Genomic DNA, 21,949 nt, shown 5'->3' with positions numbered 1-21,949 from the left:
ACAGTTATTTTTAAACTCCCAGTCTGATACTTCCAAAACATTTGCCATTTCTGAGTCTGGCTTTATTGCTTTTTTATCTCCTCAGACTGTGTATTTTTCTTGCTTTTATAATACTTCTAATTCTTTCCCAGTTTATTAAAATATAATTGACACATTATACTATGTAAGGTTAAGGTACACAAAGTAGTGATATTCTATATCTATATATTGTGAAATGATAACCATAATAAGGTTAGTTAACACATCCATCATCTTACACAGTTAATTTGTGTGTGTGTGGTGAGAACATTTAAAATCTACTCTCTCAGCAACTTTCAAATATACAATACAGTATTGTTAACTATAGTCACTAAGGTGTACATTATATTCCCAGAACTTATCCATCTTATAATTGGAAGTTTATACCCTTTGACCACCTTCACCTACTTTCCCAGTCCCCCCACATGCCCCCGACAACTACCCATCTGCTCTGTTTCTATGGGTTTATTTTATTTTGTTTGATTTCATATATGTAAGTGAGATAATGTTATTTGTCTTTTTTTCCCGATTTATTTCACTTAGCATAATCCCCTCAGTGTTTATCCATGTTGTCACAAATGGCAGGATTTCCTTCCTTTTTTATGTCTGAATAATATTCATATACATATATATTCCTCTATATATAATACTTTATTCACCTGGAAACTTAGGTTGTTTCCATGTCTTGGATATTATAAATAAGGCTGTATAACCCTCCCAGACTTCAGACAATGCTACAAAGGTACTGTAATCAAAACAGCATGGCATTGGCACAAAAACAGACATTTGGATCAACGGAACAGAATAGAGAGCTCAGAAATAAACCCACCCACCTACAGTCAATTAATCTTCTACAAAGGAGGCAAGAAAATACAGGAGAGAAGACAGTCTCTTCAACAAGTGGTGCTGGGAAAGCTGGACAGCAGCATGTAAATCAATGAAGTTAGAACACACCCTCACACCACATGCAAAAATAAACTCAAAAATGGCTTAAAGACTTACATACAAAACATGACACCATAAAACTCTTAGAAGAGAACATAGGCAAAACATCCTCTGACATAAATTATACCAATATTTTCTTAGGTCAGTCTCCCAAGACAATAGAAATAAAAGCAAAAATAAACAAATGTGACCTAATCAAACTTACAGGCTTTTGTACAGCAAAGGAAATCATAAACAAAACAAAAAGACAACCTCCTGACTGGGAGAAAACATTTGCAAACGATGCAATCAACAGGGGCTTATTTTCCAAAGTGTACCAACAAGTCATATAACTCAATAACAAAAACAAACAAACGAACATCCCAATTGAAAAATGGGCAGAAGACCTAAGTAGACATTTCTCCAAAGAAGACATACAGATGGCCAACGGACACATGAAAAATGCTCAACACAGCTAATTATTAGAGAAATGCAAATCAAAACTACAATGAGGTATCACCTCACACCAGTTAGAACGGCCATCATTAAAAAAAATCTAGTCTTATTCACTTTTACTCTCCAGGACAGAAACAGATGCAACTGGTGGAAACAACTATAAGGAGAAGAATATTTCAGTCAAAAATAAAAGTGAACTCAGTGAAAAGCATCTGAAAATAGAATTAGCCTAGAATAGAGAATATAGTATATTATATGACTGAATAATGAAAAACAACCATTCTGGAATGTAGTCAGGAAATGAAGCATTAGAGTAGAGGAAAAGAACTATCATGGGATCATCCCATTGTATTGCAGGATTCTATGATCATCAGCAACCTCACTGAGTGCTGATGGGAACACATGCAATCGCTTAGTAGATAAATAGCAAAGGTGATTCATTTTCATTCCTGTTGATCATACCCTAGACTAAATAACATGGTAGAGAAAGCCTGGAATTTACCACTTTGCTGTTTCCTAACACGTCAGTATGGCAAGTGCTTTTGTTATTCAGATCCCTTTTCTATAAAATAGACGTCAGTGATTTTCAAACTTTTGCCTGCCTATGACTCATCAGGTCAGCCTGTAAAACTGCTTGTGGTAAGGCTCCACTCCCACCGATTATTCGTCAGTAGATCTGGGACAGAGCCCAGGAATGTGTATCATTTGAATAAACCCAGCTAGATTTTCTTCCGTCAATATTTCCTGTTAAATATTTTGAGAAACTTTAATGTTGATTTCTTACAGGTTTATCATGATGATTGTATATCATAGATAATAAATACAGTGTTCAGTTTTATCATGGATGTCCTTATTAGTTCAGTCTAAAAAAGCTGCTCTGCAATTTTCATACTGAAGGTCTCAATATCTTGTATGCACAAGGTCCTAAACTTGGAATTAGAGACCATGCATATTCTTAGATAGCTTTGTGGGTTTGTTCCACTTCCTGCCCTATGCAGCCAGGCAGGGTCACCTAGGAAAATCGCCACTGGATTTCTTGACCCTTTTCTTAGTAGACATAGAAAACTTGAAATGGATCACCAAAAGCTTAACAGCGTATTGGACTATCGGTTTTGGAAATGTTTAAATTCCTTTGAGGGCTTCCCTGGTGGCGCAGTGGTTGAGAGTCCGCCTGCCGATGCAGGGGACATGGGTTCGTGCCCCGGTCTGGGAAGATCCCACATGCCGCAGAGTGGCTGGGCCCGTGAGCCATAGCCCCTGAGTCTGCGCGTCCGGAGCCTGTGCTCCGCGATGGGAGAGGCCACAACAGTGAGAGGCCCGCGTACCGCAAAAAAAAAAAAAAAAAAAAAAAACCTTTGAAAGCAGCTTTGCGTCAATGGTAATTTTGGAGTCACAGGGAGAAAGCAAAGGATGTACCTGCTTCATCCCATTTTCCTGCAGTTTGCAAATGTGCCTCATATTGTTTAATAGCATATCAAGAATTAAAGACATTGAACATTTTATTTTAATTCCCACATAGGGATTGAGACTTACTATTCAATGTAGATGTGCTTTACAGCGTTTCTGACTCCTCTAGGTAGCACACACTTAACTTTTCTTAATGTGCTGAGGAACCGAAAGGCAGCAACGGCTTATGTTTAGCATTGGAAGCACTCCTCGCTCAGATTCTTGCCATCACACCTGCTTACAAGTCCCTGACCAAAGGGAGTTTATTCAACAGCAAAGCACTGTCCAGGGAAATGAGAGGAGAAAATGTGCAGGAAGTAAATCTAGAGCTGTGAGTAGAAAATTATGCCAGCATTTTCATGCTAAAACAATTTTGGCAGAGATTTAAAAAGTCCTAGTTTGCAATTATATCCAATATTCACTCTGTGGCATTTGATGCCCTGATGAGCCATTGGAAGACATTAGCTTAACAAAATTTCCTAGGCAAGTCATGCCCTGCTGTAATTGGGCTGAGAGACCATATACCATTGTCATTCTGGGCTACATTCCATCAGACCATCTGAAAAGGTTGGCTTCATACAAGGCATTCTTCATTGTGCTACTGTGGTGTTTTTTTTTTTAAGAAGGAAAAGGCATGCCTCCAGATTACATGGGAAGTATAGATAGTTTCCTAAGGGTTTTAGAATAAATTTCTGCTTTTTACATTAGATAATAAATTTCCATGTTTACCCTCCTATAACATCTTAATTTTCTTTTTTTTCTTTTTCTTTTTTTTTTTTTTGCGGTTCGCGGGGCCTCTCACTGTTGTGGCCTCTTCCGTTACGGAGCACAGGCTCCGGACGCGCAAGCTCAGCGGCCATGGCTCACGGGCCTAGTCGCTCCGCGGCATGTGGAATCTTCCCAGACTGGGGCACGAACCCGTGTCCCCTGCATCGGCAGGCGGACTCTCAACCACTGTGCCACCAGGGAAGCCCTATAACATCTTAATTTAAAGCATGCAAAATGTTAACTTAATTATTATTTATTATCAGGAATCATATAGAAACCATAAGAATAATGATTAACTTATAATTTGGAAAATACAAATAACCCAGTAAGCATGTTAATAATTATTATAAGGAAATTCACCAAACAGTGATGTGCAAATACAAAGGTTAAATTGGTCAATAACTCTTTGACCCCTCCTACCTTCCCTGAGACATAATGATTTTCACCTCTGGGTCCCCATAGTACTTGGTTTATACACATATTTTATCCTGTATCACAGTCCATCTTGCATGTTGATTATTTGTATAAAGTTCTCATTCTGCATTAGATAATAAGCAATTTGAGGACAGAGACTATAAAAGTATTGACATTTCCTTCAGCACCAAACAAAATACTCATCTTAACAGATGCTTGTAAATATTTTTCCAAAATATCTAAAATTATGAAGTTTCATAAGTTATGAAATTATGAAGTTACTTTTTCCAAAATATCTAAAATTATGAAATTATGAATATCTAAAATCATGTGCCACGGTGGCACAGTGGTTAAGAATCTGCCTGCCAATGCAGGGGACACGGGTTCAAGCCCTGGTCTGGGAAGATCCCACATGCCGCGGAGCAACTAAGCCCGTGCACCACAACTACTGAGCCTGTTGCTCTAGAACCTGTGAGCCACAACTACTGAGCCCACGTGTCACAGCTACTGAAGCCTGCGTACCTAGAGCCAGTGCTCTGTAACAAGAGAAGCAACCGCTATGAGAAGCCCATGCAGTGCAACAATGTGTAGCCCCCAGCTCACTGCAACTAGAGAAAGCCTGCACTCAGCAACAAAGACCCAACGCAGCCAAAAATAAATAAATAAATACATTAATTAATTAAAACTAAATAAATGAATAAACCTATGAAGTTAGACAGGGCTTCATGTTTCAAAATTTTAACTATTTTGTGTGAAGGATGAAGAATTATGGTTCAGAGAGGTAATGTGACTTGCCTAGAGGAGCCCGGTTAGGGAGCATCGGTGTCAGACCCTGTCTCCCTCCCACTCCTCTATTCCTCTGTTAACTGAATTCAGAGCCATCACTTTGATTCAGCATTACATTTTTAATCGTGGAACTTCTTTTCTAGTTTCTGCCCTTTTTAATATTAAAACAGTACTAAAGGGCTTCCCTGGTGGCGCAGTGGTTGGGAGTCCGCCTGCCGACGCAGGGGACACGGGTTCCTGCCCTGGTCCGGGAAGATCCCACATGCCGTGGAGCGGCTGAGCCCGTGAGCCATGGCCGCTGAGCCTGCGTGTCCGGAGCCTGTGCTCCGAAACGGGAGAGGCCACAACAGTGAGAGGCCCACATACAGCAAAAAAACAAACAAACAACAAAAAAACAGTACTAAGGTATCATTCTGTAATAAATATTAAAAAACTCATTTCATACACAAGACTAACATGAGAGAAAAATTTAGCCAAAATGTGTTTGTTTCAAAAAATCTTGGTACTTAATTCCATTTTTTCTCCTTTACAGTATTCTGAAAATCATGCTTGTTTTTAGCCTCCAGCTTGTCCCAGATATTAATTAAATATGAAGAATGAGTTGGACTTTTTAACTGTCAGAGATATTTTTTCTTGGTAAAAGTTCAGGTTGCCCAGTTATGCATTAAGTATTTTGAGTTCTTTTAACGTTTTAGAGAAAGGTCATAAGAGGAGCACCTAATATGTGCAAAATACTCCTTTAGGAACCATTCTATAGTTTTATTTAATCTAAATCTTCCAAAAATCCTGTCAGGTAGGGATCATTTTGCCTACCCTACAGATAAGGAGTCAGAACCTCCTTAAGATGAAGTAACTTTCCCAAGTGTATACAGCAAATAAGGGCTAAAGCAATTCTAACCTGAGATGGGCTCTTTCCTCCATTTACCTAGCTGAGTTACCTACATTGTATCATGTCACTTGATGTCAAAATTTTGAATTATCCCCATTTTACAAATGAGGGAAAATTGAGGTTAAATTGGTATTTCCTACCATCATTCCAAGCAGGACAAGTACTGCTCTGTCATGAAGTTTTCAACAGTATAGGAATGTAGAAAATAGACATTTAATATTAAAATAACAAAATATTAGCAGATTTTCCATGAACCAATCTCTCTCTCTTTCTCTCTCTCTCTCTCTCTGCCTCTCAAAAACAATTTCTTTTGACATTGGATCCTTTATATAATTTTAGTATTAAAATGTTATTTCTTTTCTGAAATATTGTTGAAAAGTAGCAGTGTGTTTTGCTTGTTGGTTTATTTGTTCTAATGTCGAAATTTGTTTGTCACTGGTGTTTAATTTTATTCTTCTGTAAAATACCAAAGTTTGGAACCTCAATGTTCATTATTAGAGATAGTGGGAGATGGAGTTGGGACTCAAATTCATTTGCATGTGACTCCTGATAATCATCAAGGAAACCCCAGTATTAGAGTCTGCCCCACCATGGTAGGATTATGTATTTTTTCCTACAGGGGTAAATAATTAAAAGGGCTTGTCTCATCTAAATCTGTTGTTACTTTGCCTACCTTTGTGGCCATAATATAACATTTTGTCAGATGGTAGTTTGTTGCCCAAAGCACAGAAACAAACTGGTTATTCTGGTGGTGTTGGGGAAGATGTATATGTGAGAAAGAGCATGTAATCACTTTAATAAAGATACGTTCATGGCTCATCCCATTTCATAATTTACAGACCCAGCTGTGGTCCCCTGTAGGTCACCTGTATAATTAATAGGTGAGCTGCATACTGAAGTAGCTGAATCTGTGCAGACTTTCCTGATCATTCTTCATATTTTATTACTTGAGTTTCTAGAAATAGGCACTATACTCATCAGGTTGAATTTTATCTAATTGAGAGAGTGTTTTGAAGGCGTGTACCTTCAGGAGTGCTTATATCTGTTGTCTTTCTGAGAAACACTAGGAATTTTATGAACCCCATCTCATGAAGTTTCCACAATGCCTGTGAGGCACACAAAAAATAAATTTAAAGGTTGTGTTCATTATAAGATCAAAATATCAAAAAGGGTTGGAGCTGTCTTCCAGCCATGTAATATTTTCTTTATTGTTGAAATTTAATAAGTATTCATTGTTCACATGATCAAAGACTTGTCTCAAATAGTCAGCTGTGCTTCCATTAATGAAAGAACATACTCCACCATAAATCCCACGGTATCTTTCTCATGACAATGACCTCAAGTAATAATTCATACACAAAAAACGGTTTGGGGGTCAAATAGATTTGGCAAATGGTTATATCATATCTCCTAAGAGATTTATAATGCATTTGTACACTACAAAGAAGTGGATTTCAAATTTCACTGTGCATTTGAATTGCTGGATTGCTGATTAAAAATGCAAGCCCTATATTCGTAGGACTGAATTATCACCCAGGAGTATTATTTTTTAACAAGCACCTTATATGATTATGTGAGCAGATCATTCAAGAGGAAAGCTTTAAGAAATTGTGTGTTAAAGGCTCTGAGAAGAACTACTTTAAATACCACTGTTTAATGTTCAAATAAGCTTTTTCTCCAAACTTATGTGATTTATGAACTCCATTATTCCAAAATATATATTGGGAAACCTTACACTCTGCAGGTTACTTTCTGCATTCTGAGCTTGATTTAGTACATTTATTTTAGTTTTTTTTCCCCAAGGCCAAAAGCAAGTATAATAAAAACAAAGGTCAGTTGTATTATTACAGTAAAAACAAAACAATTACAATATTCCAGGGAAATTTTAGTTTCTAGGCCTAACTCAAACCCGTACAACATAAAAAGAAAAAAAATTCTTAGGTAGTGTAGAAGATTCCTCTGTGTAGATGCCTAAAATTCTTTGGACTAAGGCACTCAAGGTTTTCACTACTGATTTCTACTATTATAGTTATAATCTTACTTTTCCACTATACTATAGGCTTATTTTGAAGAAGGGGCTATGTGCAACCATTTTGGAGCTTTTATCAAATATAACTAAATCTCATATGAAAAACTCAGGCATTTATGAAAATTCTAAAGGACTGAAATATTTTCATAGCCAATGTTTGTTTTATTCATTTATTAAGTGATTAGATATTGACCACTTGCTATCTAATAGGCATCTAGCTGGGATCTAGGGCTGATACATGTAGCCTCTATCTTCAAGGAACTTAGAGTATATCAAAGAGTCACTTACAATATATCAAAGAGCCAGACATGCATATATATATAAAAACATTAAGTGTGCTAATGTTTCTAATGCATTGTACCTTTAGAGCAGGAGAGTGTGATGAGCCTACCTAGTGATGAAAATGTTGTGCTAGGGAGGGAACAAGTAGCTGGTCTTCAGGATCTCCCAGTGAAGAGAGACTTTTATGAAGGTGGAGGGAAAGAGCATATTACACAGACACAGAAGGGTAAAGTAACATGAGTGTTCAATTAAGAGCCATGTAGAGCAAGAATCGGGAGCATGTGCAAATGACTTTGCTCTCAGATTTGAATTGGAGTAGGTTAAATCTCATATGCAACTTCTTTAGTTATCATCCACTCCTAGAATTTATGGAAAGTTAGAGTTCAAAGCCAGCTTAGGTATCCTCCTTGTTTGACCTCAAAGAAAGAAACTGACTTGTTCAAGGTTAGAGTTACACAGTGGCCATGAACTATTAAACTCCCAGTCTCCATTTTATACATTTTATACAGGGAAAGGATTACAGAAAAATCACTAAAAAAAGTACATATTCTTACATTAAACAATTTTTAGTTACTTTAAAATGTGTTGAAAATAAAAAAGATGAAAATAAAAGGAAGAGATGAAGGGAGAATGAGAGGCAGTAAGGCAAGGAGGAGGGAGGCAAGGCAGACTAAGGAAGAAGGAAGAAAGAAAGGGAGGGATGGCGGGAAGGAAAATTCAATATTTTAACCTTGGTTAAAATGAAAAATGAAGGGCAACTGGAATATGCTGCCAGTAATTCATTTTCTTCAAGACGATTGAGGCTAATAAGATGAGATTTCCTGGTTAGTAAAATATATGATCTTCTTCCCAGAAATATCTTTTTTACGATGTTGAAGTTTTCTGCTAGATAGATTGATGATGTTGACCGAAAACAAATAGACTGGCAGACATTTCTTCAGCAGTGATGGGTTTGTTTGGGATCAGCAGAGAATTACAATTTTGGGTCTGCAACCATGATGAGCAAGGTGCAAGTGCCCACAAGGCAAAGGAAAAAGAATTCTTTCCTAGAGGGGAAAAGAAAGTTGGAAGGGCTACAGTAAACAAAGAGTTCATGGCTTTGCATGGGCTGAATTGTTGCCAGGAAAGAAGAGGGGTCTTTCTTCGTCTTGTTGGTCTCTGCTATTGCTGCAAGGTGTGAGAGCGCCCCCTTCTGGTCTCCTGACTCTATTTAATTGTGATTCCAGTTTATTAATTTTTTACAACGATCATATTGTTTAAGTTGTTTCCTGGCTTGCAATATTGATGTCCGGCAGGCATAAAGACCATGGACATATTTAGATCCTAGAGTCTAGACACATCACGGATATAGAATATAGTAGTTTTGTAACTCTTTCCTTTTTAAAAATTTTTGCAAAGAAAGAACTTTCCATTGTAATTGAGCCTTTGTTGTAGCAGCCGACTGTCATAAGCATCACTGAGATTCCCAAATGGACTATGAATGCTTGCCCATTCCCTGGGATCCCACTAATGTTGTGATAAATTTGTCCCTAGCTTGACCTTTCAGTTTGTCTCAAAGTGAAGGAAGTTTTCAATGGGAAGATTTCAAAGGAGATTTTCTATTCCCTCCCTTCATTTAATTTAACTTCATTGACCTATTTTCAATCGCAGCTTTTACAGGGGAGCACGACCTGTTCAATGAAGCACAAAGAAAATCCTGCAAGCAATGACACTGCAGAATCAGAACCTGTCCCACAGGTATTTGGTTTGGTTTGTTTGTTTGTTTGTTTTGATTGTCAGAAAGCACTTTTTGAAGCTATTGGGTTCCATGATTTTCTCTCTTGCTTTAGCTAAAGCAGGGATGCTGTATTGCCTAATACAAGACACATCTTTCACCTATTGCCTCTGGACCTTTGCATGACCACTGTGCCTGCCACTAAGCTTTTGGTTTGATTTGCTGAGGTCCTAGAAGAACAAGGGCAAGGGAGGGTTCTCACCCCTCCCCAGCAACCAAGAAGCAAAACAAAAGTAAACAGAGAACAAAAATTATACATATATTCTTTATAGGACAAAGAAGATAAAAAGAAGACTTGAGAAAGCAGAGAAGGAAGAAAGAAGTACATATCCCCCACAAAAACAAGTAACAAAGAAACAACTCAGGAGCTTAATTCTGAACTTCTATCTGGACTGTTCTATATTTGACCAAACGTATTACATCATAGCAATTATTAGGATTCATTTTACTTAACACATTTTTAATTTGGGGGTTAGATTCATCAGAGTCGAATGGTTTGACCAAAGTTTTCTCAAAATAGTTTTTGAAATATTGCCTTTTGTGGAAAATATTTTATGTGCTTTCAAGAAGTAGCAGTGTTAACATAGTTACACTTATTTTCTGCCTGGCATTGGTCTTCTGTAAGATATTTGTTGAGGTACATGAGTTATTCTGTTAGGATGTTAATTTTTACATTCAACATTTTTATTTTGACTCTCCTGATTGTCTTTTCTGTATTGTTTGACAGAATGTGATGGTGCCTCCTTGTACTGAATGCGAAGAGGAAAAAAACCCGGGAAAACAATTGACCAGCACTGAAGGGAAGGAAAATAGAGAAAAAAAATGACTGTAAATACCAAGAAACTGTGTTAAAAAACATCCATTTGCTATTGTCTTCATACTCTTTTTAGACCACAAGCTTGATGGAAATACTAAGTTTTTAAAGCATGCAACTTTTTCACAATTTTATGTACCTTTATATAGTAGTCTACAAATTTTCCAAAAGATTCCAGGCCAATTATGATCCTTAAGCAATAACCTAATTAAAATGGATATCCAGGCTTCCCTGGTGGCGCAGTGGTTGAGAGTCCGCCTGCCGATGCAGGGGACGTGGGTTCGTGCCCTGGTCCGGGAAGATCCCACATGCCGCGGAGCGGCTAGGCCCGTGAGCCATGGCCACTGAGCCTGCACGTCCGGAGCCTGTGCTCCGCAACGGGAGAGGCCACAACAGTGAGCGGCCCGCATACCGCAAAAAAAAAAAAGGATATCCACAGTCATACATCATCAGTCATCAGTAAATTGCCCAGTATAAATTGGTCTTTTTTGAACTCAAATGCAATATAACATTTAAGTCTTCTGGTTCATTTGGGTATCCAGTACTTCCATGATCTTGTTTTTTAAATCAGCTGGAGAATGATTAAATGTGGATCCTCAGCATTCTTGGAATCCAAATTGAAACGATATCATAAAGATTTTGGTCCATGCTGGTTAATTGGAGCCACTCTCCTCAAGGTTGGAATCTGTACTGATCCTAATATATTATTTATTTGAGTGTGTTCATTGCTATTCTCATTACTATTTAGAACCATGTCTAAATAATATCAAGGCAATTCCGTCAGGGGTTTAGTCAATTAACAAAATTCTTTAAATATGTTTAGTATGATGTAGACAAAATATCAAGGAAGAATGACTAAATTTCTGACACAATTGATTAGATTTTTGGCATTCTATAGACACACCCCTATGGTTGTCAGCTGGAATTACTTCAAGCTATAAATCAAGCTGTTTGAAATGCTCAGTGTGATTTTTGGTATGAAATTGGGTAATGGGATGTGGGATGGGAAGAGAGGTCCAAAATACAAATATGCAAGCAGATAATATACATTTTAAAATGAGGATTTGATGAAAGTAAAATAGCCATGTAGAACTAATGAACCCCAATTTGTATATTTTGAAAACAAATGTATTATTAAAACAAGTCAGTGGCTGTGGGAACCTGTGACATTGGGACTGTACATAGGAATACCATTGATCAAATAAATTCACTCTTGGATACTCTGAACATACCTCATAAGCAAGAGTAATTGACACTGATTGAAACGATGGGTATAGCATCAAACTTATAGACTAAAATTAATTGGTTAAATGAAGCAGTTAGTTTGTCTGCACCAAATCTATTCACTTCTGCTGGTTAGACCCATTTTGTAGAAAGCATATAAAACCATTGTTTCTATAGACTAGATCTGCCAAGCCACAATTAATTTGGAGCACAGTATCCTGACATGATCTGTAATTAATAGATGAACTTAAATTCTGGGATATGGTGGCACAACTTTGACCACAATGACATATTCAAAGAAATTTAGTGATCTGGAGAAATGCCAAACTATCATTAACAGTAAAAGTGATACTGTGATATATTCATGTAGCAATTGTACTTGCTGAGTAATTCTGTGTCACTTATCAGTATTTTTCAGATTACAGGCTACCTAAGAAAGAGAACTAGTTTTATAGATGATTTAGAGGGTTTTTGGGTAAAATGACCAGGACAAAAGAAAAGATCAAGGTCTGAAGCTCCTGCTGACTCCTCAGCTCTAAAAATCATTTAATTCGATGAGATGGAATATTGCTAATTTCCCAGGTCCTATTCCTTGTAATTTCCATATTGTACCCAGAAACCCTAACCAACTCTAAAGATTTATGAAAGGGAAGCAGATAATTTAGTTTAATTTAGGTTTACTCTCCTACCTCCACCCATGACTCCAACTTCCCTCCCAGACCATATGGAGCCTATGGAAAGTTAATCACCATTTCACCTTAGCAAAGTATGTCTTGAGGAATCTTTGGAAATAATAAAAATAGAGTCAGGCTGATATTTTTCCGAAAATTTTAGATGAAATGATGAAAGAGAATTTGGCTTAATCAAATTTGAACAGCTTCATCTGTAAATTATTTTTTTCTATACTCTAAATTCCTGTTCTACTACATGATAATATAATCAATTTTCTTCTCTTAAATACTGGCATGATCAAGTGGGCTTTGAATGAATATAATGTACACATTTTTCTTTAACAATAGATAGCATTATGCATCCTGCAGAGTTTACCGTGGTATATTCACTGCATTATTTGTTTAAAAACAAAAATAATTTGTAATAGAAGAGCTTTATAAATATTTTTAAGAAATATTCTGGGAGTTCCTTTGAACAGTTAATCACAGAATTCTTTTTAGTTTGTACTATGACTTGAGTTTAATGAATGCATTTTATTTCTCTCAATCCATTAATTGCTGAGGTTTAAAATGCTTTACAAACGTGTGGCTTTTGTCCGTAAGAAAGGTGCCATTTCTTATTATTTCTTTTAATTAGCTCCTATATAAATAGATGTTGTTTTTGAGGAGTTAACATTCATAGCCTAACTATCCTCATGTGGAAAAAAAAAATTAAGCAAAATGTTGAATGTAGATAGTACAGTTCTATTATGTACTTGTAACAGTAAGCAGTGAAGAATTACTTATGCTTTGTAGAATATGAACGATTCCTACTGAGAAACAAACACACTTTCCAGTGGAATAACTTATTTTAATATGAGTACTACCAGAACTAACAATTTATTTCTCTCTATTATTTTGAAGTACTGATATATTCATTCTAAGTTGGGAATTGGTTTTGGACTTTGTGTTTCCTTTTATATGCATTAATATGCATAAACTATGTAAACTAGTGCCTAAAATGTGTAAGACCTATATTAATTTAAAGCTGACTGTGTCTATCCCATGCCAACATTCTCAGATGAAAAGTGAAAAACTGAGTAACTCAGCTGGATGTGTTTTTCTGTGTGATCTCAAATCTCTGAATACTGAATATCTATGGCTAACTAATTTGTTTTTCATTCTTTAGTCATATATTTAGCATTAAAGTGCTATTTGAGAGGCATTTCTGTTTCATACAGTATACTGGATTAGAAGTCTGAGACAGTTGTATGTGAAGGAGACATTTACTGCTTTAGATGGACAGTGTGGATAGCTGGATTAAAATAATATTTGTGAACTTCGCTATAATGGAATCTTTTATTTTTGCAGCTCAGGTACTGTAATTAGCGCTACTTGAAGTAGAAGTTGAAATTATCAGTGACACCAGAGAGTAGGGTAAACTGGTCAGACATAGAGAGTAATGACAACATACACTTGTTTACTTAGGGGACATTTTCTTAGTCATATATACAGTCTTAAATTTCCCCAAACTATTTGTTCATCTCGGTTACATTATATAATATCGATGGTCAAGTGGTGAAGAATAAAAGGTACTGAAAAATGGCCTATTTTTGCTCAATAAAGGTTTGTTTCCAAGACTGCTATGTATATGATCTACCTAAACTAATTGAAAAACACACATTAACTTTTAAAATAGTACTTGCTTCTGTGTTTCATGATCTAAGAACTTTTTTGAAATGTCATCCTGGAAATTTCTTCAATCTCTCTTTGCCACTGTCCCAGAAAACCCTTATTTTATTTAGTGTTTTTTTTTTTTTTAATAGAGTTCCAGTCTATTTGTTTGCAAATGAGTCTCAAGTGCTTAAAACCAGCTGCCCCATAGTAGGTGCTTAAATATGTGTTGAATGAATTCAGAACCTGAAGCATCAATGGAAGAAGTAAAGAAAGCAACAAGGTAACACATTCTAGTATGATAACAGGAAATCATAAGACATAGTCCTTTAGGAAAAGAAAGTAAATATCTTGTTCTTGTTTGTTTTGATTTTAGGTTATTTTTCCTTTGCATTTTGCTATTGGGCTTGTGTCTGTGACTAAACAGAGTAGATATGGCACTCCTGGATGAATTTTGGAATGCAGCTCAATGTCATAGACATAATTCACATGGCACGTATGTGACTTTAATTGGAACCCAGATTGGACATTCGCCTGAACCTGTACAAGTCACTCGATTTCTTTTAGTATAAGTTTCTAAGCTCTTAGACCTTAAGTGGTTGGGCTAAGATTTTCCTCTCCATTCTGTTGAGTCCTAGTTCTTTAGCAGACATAAGCCAAGGGCTGCTGAGAAGGTAAATGAATATCTAGAGGATGGGGCTCACTACTAGAGGATCTATACTTTTATATAATTTATTTGTGGGGCTTACACATTCTGCATATACTTTTAGTGGTGAAAGGAAGTCCAAATCTAAAGTGATTTGAAAATCACTGAATAACATAATCTTGATGATCTCCTTTCTCCCTTTGTTCATTCAGGCAGCCAGTCATTCAGTCATTCAATAAATATTCTTTGAGATCCTACAATGTGCCTGCCATTCCACTTCTTTTGAAGATCCAATAGTAAATAAAAATAGTAATTATGAATATTAATGTTGTGCTTAATATATACCAGCCACTGTTTTAATTTTTTATTATTAAATAGTCTGAGGATTATTTAAGATAGATATTACAGTTATCCTCCTTTCACAGATGAGGCAATTGAGGTAGAAAATGTTAATTGAATTGCCCAAGATCATACAGCCTGTAAGAGGAAGAAGTAGGATATAGATCTGGCAATGAGTTTCTTGAATCTATGTGCTTAACCATTTCACCACTCTGTCTCTCCTGCGAATGCCAGAGTCCTGCTTTCATGGAGCTTACAGTTTAGAGAAAGAGACAACCATTAATGAGGGAAGTACACAGAAAAGTATATGTCTGCTACACAGGGTTCTCTTTACAGCATACCATGGGGCAGGGGTGGGGGTGTGAATGTATCATGCCTGTGTGAAGTTCTCACTTAGAAAATGGTATTAAACTAATATTAATGAATATATTTTGCATGACTGTCCAAATCTTCAAAAATCAATTTTGTAGTATTTTCAGATATTAGCTAACAATATTTGAAACTGAATGCTTGAATTCAAATAAATGGTTGTGAATTAGTGCTGTTCAAAAAAAGAAAGCATCATATGGAAAAAGTGCCATTGCTTTCTATTCCCTGAATGCTAGGATATATGAGTCTATGAGGTATAGATGACAGCGAAATGTAGGTTTCTTTCATAAAAATAGAAATTTTATTTCTCTGTCTCTCTTTCTCTCAGAAAAGCCATGCATTCAATGTCATGATGATTGACCAGGATTAGCTTGTACCATTACAGCATTTGCATCAGAAATAAAGCAAATGTGCTGTGTGTGTCCCCCTTTCCCCCCTTCTTGGTACCTCCCACTCCTAAATTCTTTAATTCCTTTGAGAACACCATTTCACCTCATATCATGTAGACACAGTGGCATCTTGGGAAGGTCATATAATGCAATATATTTGTTCCCAGAAAATCAGGCACTATTTGAGGCTCCTGGAAGAAGCAGTTGACCTCTGCACCTGATTAACTGCTGAATAGGCATCCTTCTTTGGGCAGCATCTCTACCAAGAGTGAGAAAAAGAGAGAGCATCCTGTGGTGGGTCTTGTCCTCTCTCTGACTATGGCTCATCTTTACCACTTTTTTCATCATAAAGTGCCCAGTAAAAGTAAATCAAGAGATAGATACTGAGCAGAAGCTTGCAGCTCAAGTTTGGTGGATGCAGCACAATGGAGCAGAGGATGAACATCCCTGATAAGTTCCTGTTAAAGAAGCAGCATACTCACGGTGACATATTGGTTATTTTTCCCCTGCAAGTTTCAGTTTGACCCCTTTAGGCTTCTTCAATCTTGGTCCCAAAACTTAAAGATCATCTGGGCTGGAAATCCCCAAAACTACCCTTCATGCCTTTCTTTGGAATAACACACTAAGTATGTAAATCTTAGTGTACACTGAGCAGAGAGTCTACATATTTAAATGGTCAAGTTTCCAACATGAGTAAAATGTGCTGCTGACACTTCGCTCATGAAATCCACTGACAATGACTTCACCAGGAGATTTTGACATAGTGAAAGAGGAGCAGTACAATATGGGTAAGAGATAGGGACATTGTGGGTAAGAGGAACAGGTAATTTAGAGCATGTTTTAAGTCCACTCATTTAATCTGTGAAATAAATCCCTCTGAAGTAGATGCCTAGATGCGGCATAAGTAAAATTGAATGTATTTACTAGATGTGTTTCCAGTCATTTGTTACACAGTGAATATGTAGATGCTTGAGTGTGTATTAGCCCACTTAATGTTTGCAACTTTGGAAAGGTGTGAGATAGAGAACAAGCTTTCTCTGAATCAGGAGAATGGTGGACCAGGTAGGTATGTTCAAAAAAGTAAATTAGATAGTACCAAGTTGATGAAATGAACTCTATGATCTTTGAAAAAGAAAACACCTTCTCACATTTTATCCTCCTGGTCATAATTAAAGAGATAAAAAGGTGGAGAAATATGAATCCTTGAAAAAATATCCTCATTCATCTCATAATGGAGACATAGACTAGTTTTTTGAATGAAAATTTAGGGCAGATTTTTCTCCTTTGCAATGTTAATCTCACTTTCTATTTCCCCTTTCATGATCATCGTATTTGGGGGTTATGCATTTAAGGTTTTGGGGTACTGGAGTTCACAAATAAATTTTAGATATTTCTAGGATGCATTTGTTTTATTCATCATTAACTGAACCCTAACAGTTGCGTACGTGAACAGTTGCGTACATGAACACATGTACGTTCACTGTATGCATTTGTGCATGCTCCTGTCTGCATTTGCTCATTGTAGGCATTAATATGGTAGTTTCTATATATATTTATGTTTTCTGGCACTTGTGAACATTTTAATTTGTGGATGCATAAATTTAGTTTATGAATACCTTCATATGTTTACATCTCTATTCATGTACATACATGCCTTGATGCATGTATGTTTAGTAAAGTGAATGTCCAGTGCAGTTGCAATAAGCACAACTGTGCTGATCTAGGTTGTGCAAACGGACACACCAAATCAGCATCTCAAATCAGCCATTTGATATGGACAATCATTCCCATCCCTCAAATACAAAGGCTTGCCTCATGTACCTCTTTATGTCTTTTCATTTGTCTATAGTTAGACCTAGAGTAGGGAATTACATTTGGAGTTATTCACTGGATGGTCTAAAAAGGGGAATTTCTTTCAGCATGGTTTCCTATGTATGAAGCCTCAAAAAAAATCTACCAACTGTCCTTATATTAACCAAAGTATTTTTTATTTGACGAAAAGAAGGCGAGTAATTATACTATTAATTATACCGCATGCCCTGACTGTACTAGGGCATAGGTACACTACACTGTTAGAGAAATAAGATGAAATCATAAGATCAAGGAAAGGGAGGTGTTTCTTTTATCTCAAATGTTAATGAGAGGATATGCATATGACAGGCATTTGGTGTAGAAGTTTCCAGGTGTGGATTACTTTGAAATCACTACACTTTTTTAAAAACCAGTGTCTGTTTATTATGAGGAAATACTTTGCTTAGGTTTGTCTTTTTCTCTCTCTCTCTTTAAGTGATGAATTGTTACTTTGTTATCTATGTGTTTAATTTGAAATTTGGGTAAAACACACTTAAATGTATGTCTGTAACTTGCAGAATGAAATACTAATTACTCCATGATACAACTGCCAAGGTTAATTGGCTTTTACTTAAGATCTGGGGTGCTTTGCATAATTTATTTTTTTCTCAGATAATCTGAAGGTAGATTTGTCTGCTGGATTCATACTGCACAGTTTCTAGAAACTCCTGCTTCACCAGGTGACCTGACAGGTAACTATTGTTCTTTAACACATCAGAGATTTAAATGTTGCCTGTTCTTTTCTTAGATATTAACAATGCAAACTCACTGCCCTCTTCTCTGAAGGTTAACCTGTGTGCTTTGCTTAGGTTAAGGGTTAGGGCAAGCATGGTGGTGGTGGCAGTTTTTTTGTTTTTAGGAAATCCTCAGAAGCCTTTCTGAGCTTGGGTCTCAATTTTGTGACTTAAAATATACTACTTTCAGGTCAGAGTCCCAAAACTTACTTCATTGTGTGCATATATATAAACCTTTAGGAGTGTACACATAACTACACTAGAAGAGTTACAATGTGATTTTGAGCAAAGACTTGCAGTCAGACTGCTTGCATTAAATTCCTCGTTCAGCTTCTTAACTGTGAGACCTCAGACAATTAGCTAACCTCTGTGTGTTTTAGTATCTTCACCAGTAAATTGAAAATAATAAGATGACATACCTCATGATAACAGCTATTTCCTTTAAATGTTGAATGGGGTCATACAAACGGGACAAACAGCAACCCCTTAATAAACACTACCTATTTCTATTTTAAAGGTATCCATAACTCCATGAATACATTCACAAATGCCCAATAGGAAAATTATTATGCATTTGGAATTGGACACCTGTACAGTATATTTCTCTTTCTGTGTGTGTGTGTGTGTGTGTGTGTGTGTGTGTGTGTGTGTGTGACTGAACAGGAGGTATGATTTGCCTTGCTTAAAAAGAAACTCTCCTAATTTTGATTATCTGAAGAAAACACTGGGTTTTTCTAGATAATGCTATGTTGAACTCATATTTCTTAAGATGGGTGAGTCAAAATATGATTATCCTTTTAAAAATCCCTGGGCGGCGGCATGAAGTGTCTCTCCATTTATTCACACAATATCATCAAATAATTTTTCTCCTAAAAACATCTAATTTCTGGCTCTTTTTGAGACGCAAAAATACTAATTAAAGGATTCTATTTGTTTCCTAAGAATTTTATAAGAATGTAATTATATCTTTTACCTTTCTTGTGTAAATTATTTTCCAGGTTGCTTTTTACTATTTATCTTAATAGGTAATGAATAACATTTGTGAAAAAATCAGTTTATTTACCCCAACTTGCAACCATAATAATTTCAGTAAGATGTATGGTAGGCTATAATCCAAGTAGATGTTGGACAGTTCTTTTCAAAAATTGAGTAGGTATATGAATAAAAGTATTTACATGCTTCAATGATATTTTTATAGAAAAAGAAGAAAAATATTTGTGTTCCAGATTGTTCTTTGCCTTTGCCAGTTTTAAACTTGCATAGGCCCAGTGGTATTGTAGTTTTTCTGGGGCCTTTAAAGCACCAATAAAACATTAATCAAAACCAAGCCTCGTTTCAAATTTTACAGTAGAAATGATTCTACACACATTCATTACCTTTTTGAAATTAGATTTTTATTCTCTTTTGGGAAATAGAAGCATCAAATTTCCTTTTCAATCTTTCCTCATCACCACTTCAAAGCTTCAAAGCCTAGTGGACTTCTTTATACCTTCCTTTTTCCCATTCTCCCTTTATTAAAGGAAAGTATGTGAACAGACTCCTTCCTGATATGCCCTGAAATTTCTTTTGAGGAAGTAAATGAGATAAGGTCTCTATGGGCCTAAAACCTCCTTGAAAAGTCTGGAATTCTTATAACCAACACACTCATTAAAGACAATGTTTTTACACTTTACCCTACAGTCTATTCACTATTATAGTGTCCATACTGATTCATTTTAAAAAGGTACATCATGACATTTCTCTCTTTAAAGCTATCCAAGGGTTTCTAAGATCACTGAGAATTATATTAAAATAAAAAACTATTATCCTCATCATGGGCTACTAGACCCTTCAGTGCTGCGCCTCCCTTTCTTGGCCTCACTTCTCACCACTTCCCCACAGCTCACTTGATTTCCTTTAGGCTGGCCTCTGCTGTGTCTTGAACCTGCTGAGAAGCTCTTGTCCAGTGTCTTAGTACCTGTTGGTGCCTCTGACTGGGATGTTTTTCCTCTAAATATTTATTCACCTCACTTGGCTCTATTCTCTCTTTAAATTTCACCATATCAGAAGGATTATCCTTGATTCTCCTATCTAAAATGGTACCCCTGTCCCCACCATTCTGCTATCACCATCTATTCCCTTACCTTGTTTGTCTTCTCTGCATAAAATGCATCAATACATGACATTATATTACACATGTGTTTGTATATTTGTTTTCTCAGTCTCCCGCTTCTAAAATGTAATCTCCTGGAGAGCAGGGCTTTGTCTGTTTCCTTCATTGCCATATCCCCAGAGTCTGACACAATTAGGTGCTCAATGAACACAAGGTGAATAAATAAATGTAAAATGCACTGTCTCTGATGGCTTCGATGTTTCCCTGTCATCGAAGTGAAATGAGAGTCACTCTGAAAGTTGAAAGAAAATTCTCAGTCCAGACCATGGCTCTGTGTCTTGGAGGAAAATCAGCCTATCGGCCCTGGGTAAGTCACTTAAAACAGGAGAAAGGTGGTTTAGGCATTTACGTTTTATGGAGCGATGGGCACTGGCACTTATTCTCTGCCATCCAAATATCCCTAAAATCTCTGATAGAGCTACTTACTAAAATATGAGCAGAGATAAAAAGTTTGGCTCTACAAAGAATAGCCATAGATTTTCCTAACTAGAATGATGAAATAACGTGAAACAAGGATAGGTGGCTTTTACCAAAAAAAAAAAAAAGTTTTCTTAGTAGATTAGTTTATCAGATTATGATGAATGTGATAAACTGAAAACTTTAGTTGACTTGCCCAAGACCCATGAAACCAGAATCATGAGGAAAGTCAGTGTCGTCATCCCTACCCAGCATTTACTGTGTCTCCTGCTTCTAAACTTACATTAGCATTACAAAAACATTCCTTGGCCATACTCTAGAATGACTGAAACAGATTGTCTTGTGCTGGAGCTAAGGACTCTGTATTTTTATTTTATATTCAAGATGAACCTATGTAAGCTAAAGTTTAAACCACTGCAGTATATATGACAGGCCACCTATATAATTACTATTCTTTAGGTCCCAGAACTGTCCCAGTTTCCTGTTATATGAGATCTACCTAGTTATACAAACTTCCCTGTTCTAAGATTTTTCCGTGCAGTACACTTACAAGCTCTTCATAACAGAAGATTTCTCCAACTATCTTCCAAATACTGCAGCTTTCAGACAGTAGTGAAGCGATGTTGCTTGTCTCCCCAATACTGGTCTACTTCTTACACAGAAATAATCAAGCCAGACAATGTCACCAAGTTGGCAAGGCAGTGGCTTTGTTTGACCTGCCTGCTTGGAGGTATTAAAACACCGAATGTGGTTATTGATGGCTGGTAGTACTAATAATTGTCCTAGCCACAATTATCTAATTGACTGCCATGGAGGATGACTGTAATGGGATCTCCATAGCAACAGCCCCTTTTGGAAGTTACTGATTTCAATATTTTTACTTGTAAACTATTTTGAACTGTGA

At 36.5% G+C, this 21,949-nt stretch overlaps 1 protein-coding gene and 1 long non-coding RNA gene across 3 annotated transcripts in view; one reads left to right on the top strand and one right to left on the bottom strand.

Annotated features, from left to right (window-relative positions):
• LUZP2 (leucine zipper protein 2) overlaps positions 1 to 14,116 on the top strand; it is a 450,167-nt gene extending 436,051 nt beyond the window's left edge. For both annotated transcript variants that reach the window (XM_033409574.2, XM_033409579.2), the window contains exons 11-12: positions 9,663 to 9,749; positions 10,514 to 14,116. In XM_033409574.2, coding sequence (XP_033265465.1) covers positions 9,663 to 9,749; positions 10,514 to 10,612 — 186 coding nt within the window. In that variant the 3' untranslated portion in view covers positions 10,613 to 14,116. The remainder of the gene's footprint in view (positions 1 to 9,662; positions 9,750 to 10,513) is intronic.
• LOC125965190 (uncharacterized) overlaps positions 1 to 21,949 on the bottom strand; it is a 259,474-nt gene that overhangs the window by 225,374 nt on the left and 12,151 nt on the right. The gene's annotated exons all lie outside the window — the stretch shown is intronic.

The sequence above is a fragment of the Orcinus orca genome, chromosome 8, assembly GCF_937001465.1.
Source record: "Orcinus orca chromosome 8, mOrcOrc1.1, whole genome shotgun sequence".
Taxonomy (NCBI): domain Eukaryota; kingdom Metazoa; phylum Chordata; class Mammalia; order Artiodactyla; family Delphinidae; genus Orcinus; species Orcinus orca.
This window is presented reverse-complemented; position numbering and strand designations above follow the sequence as displayed.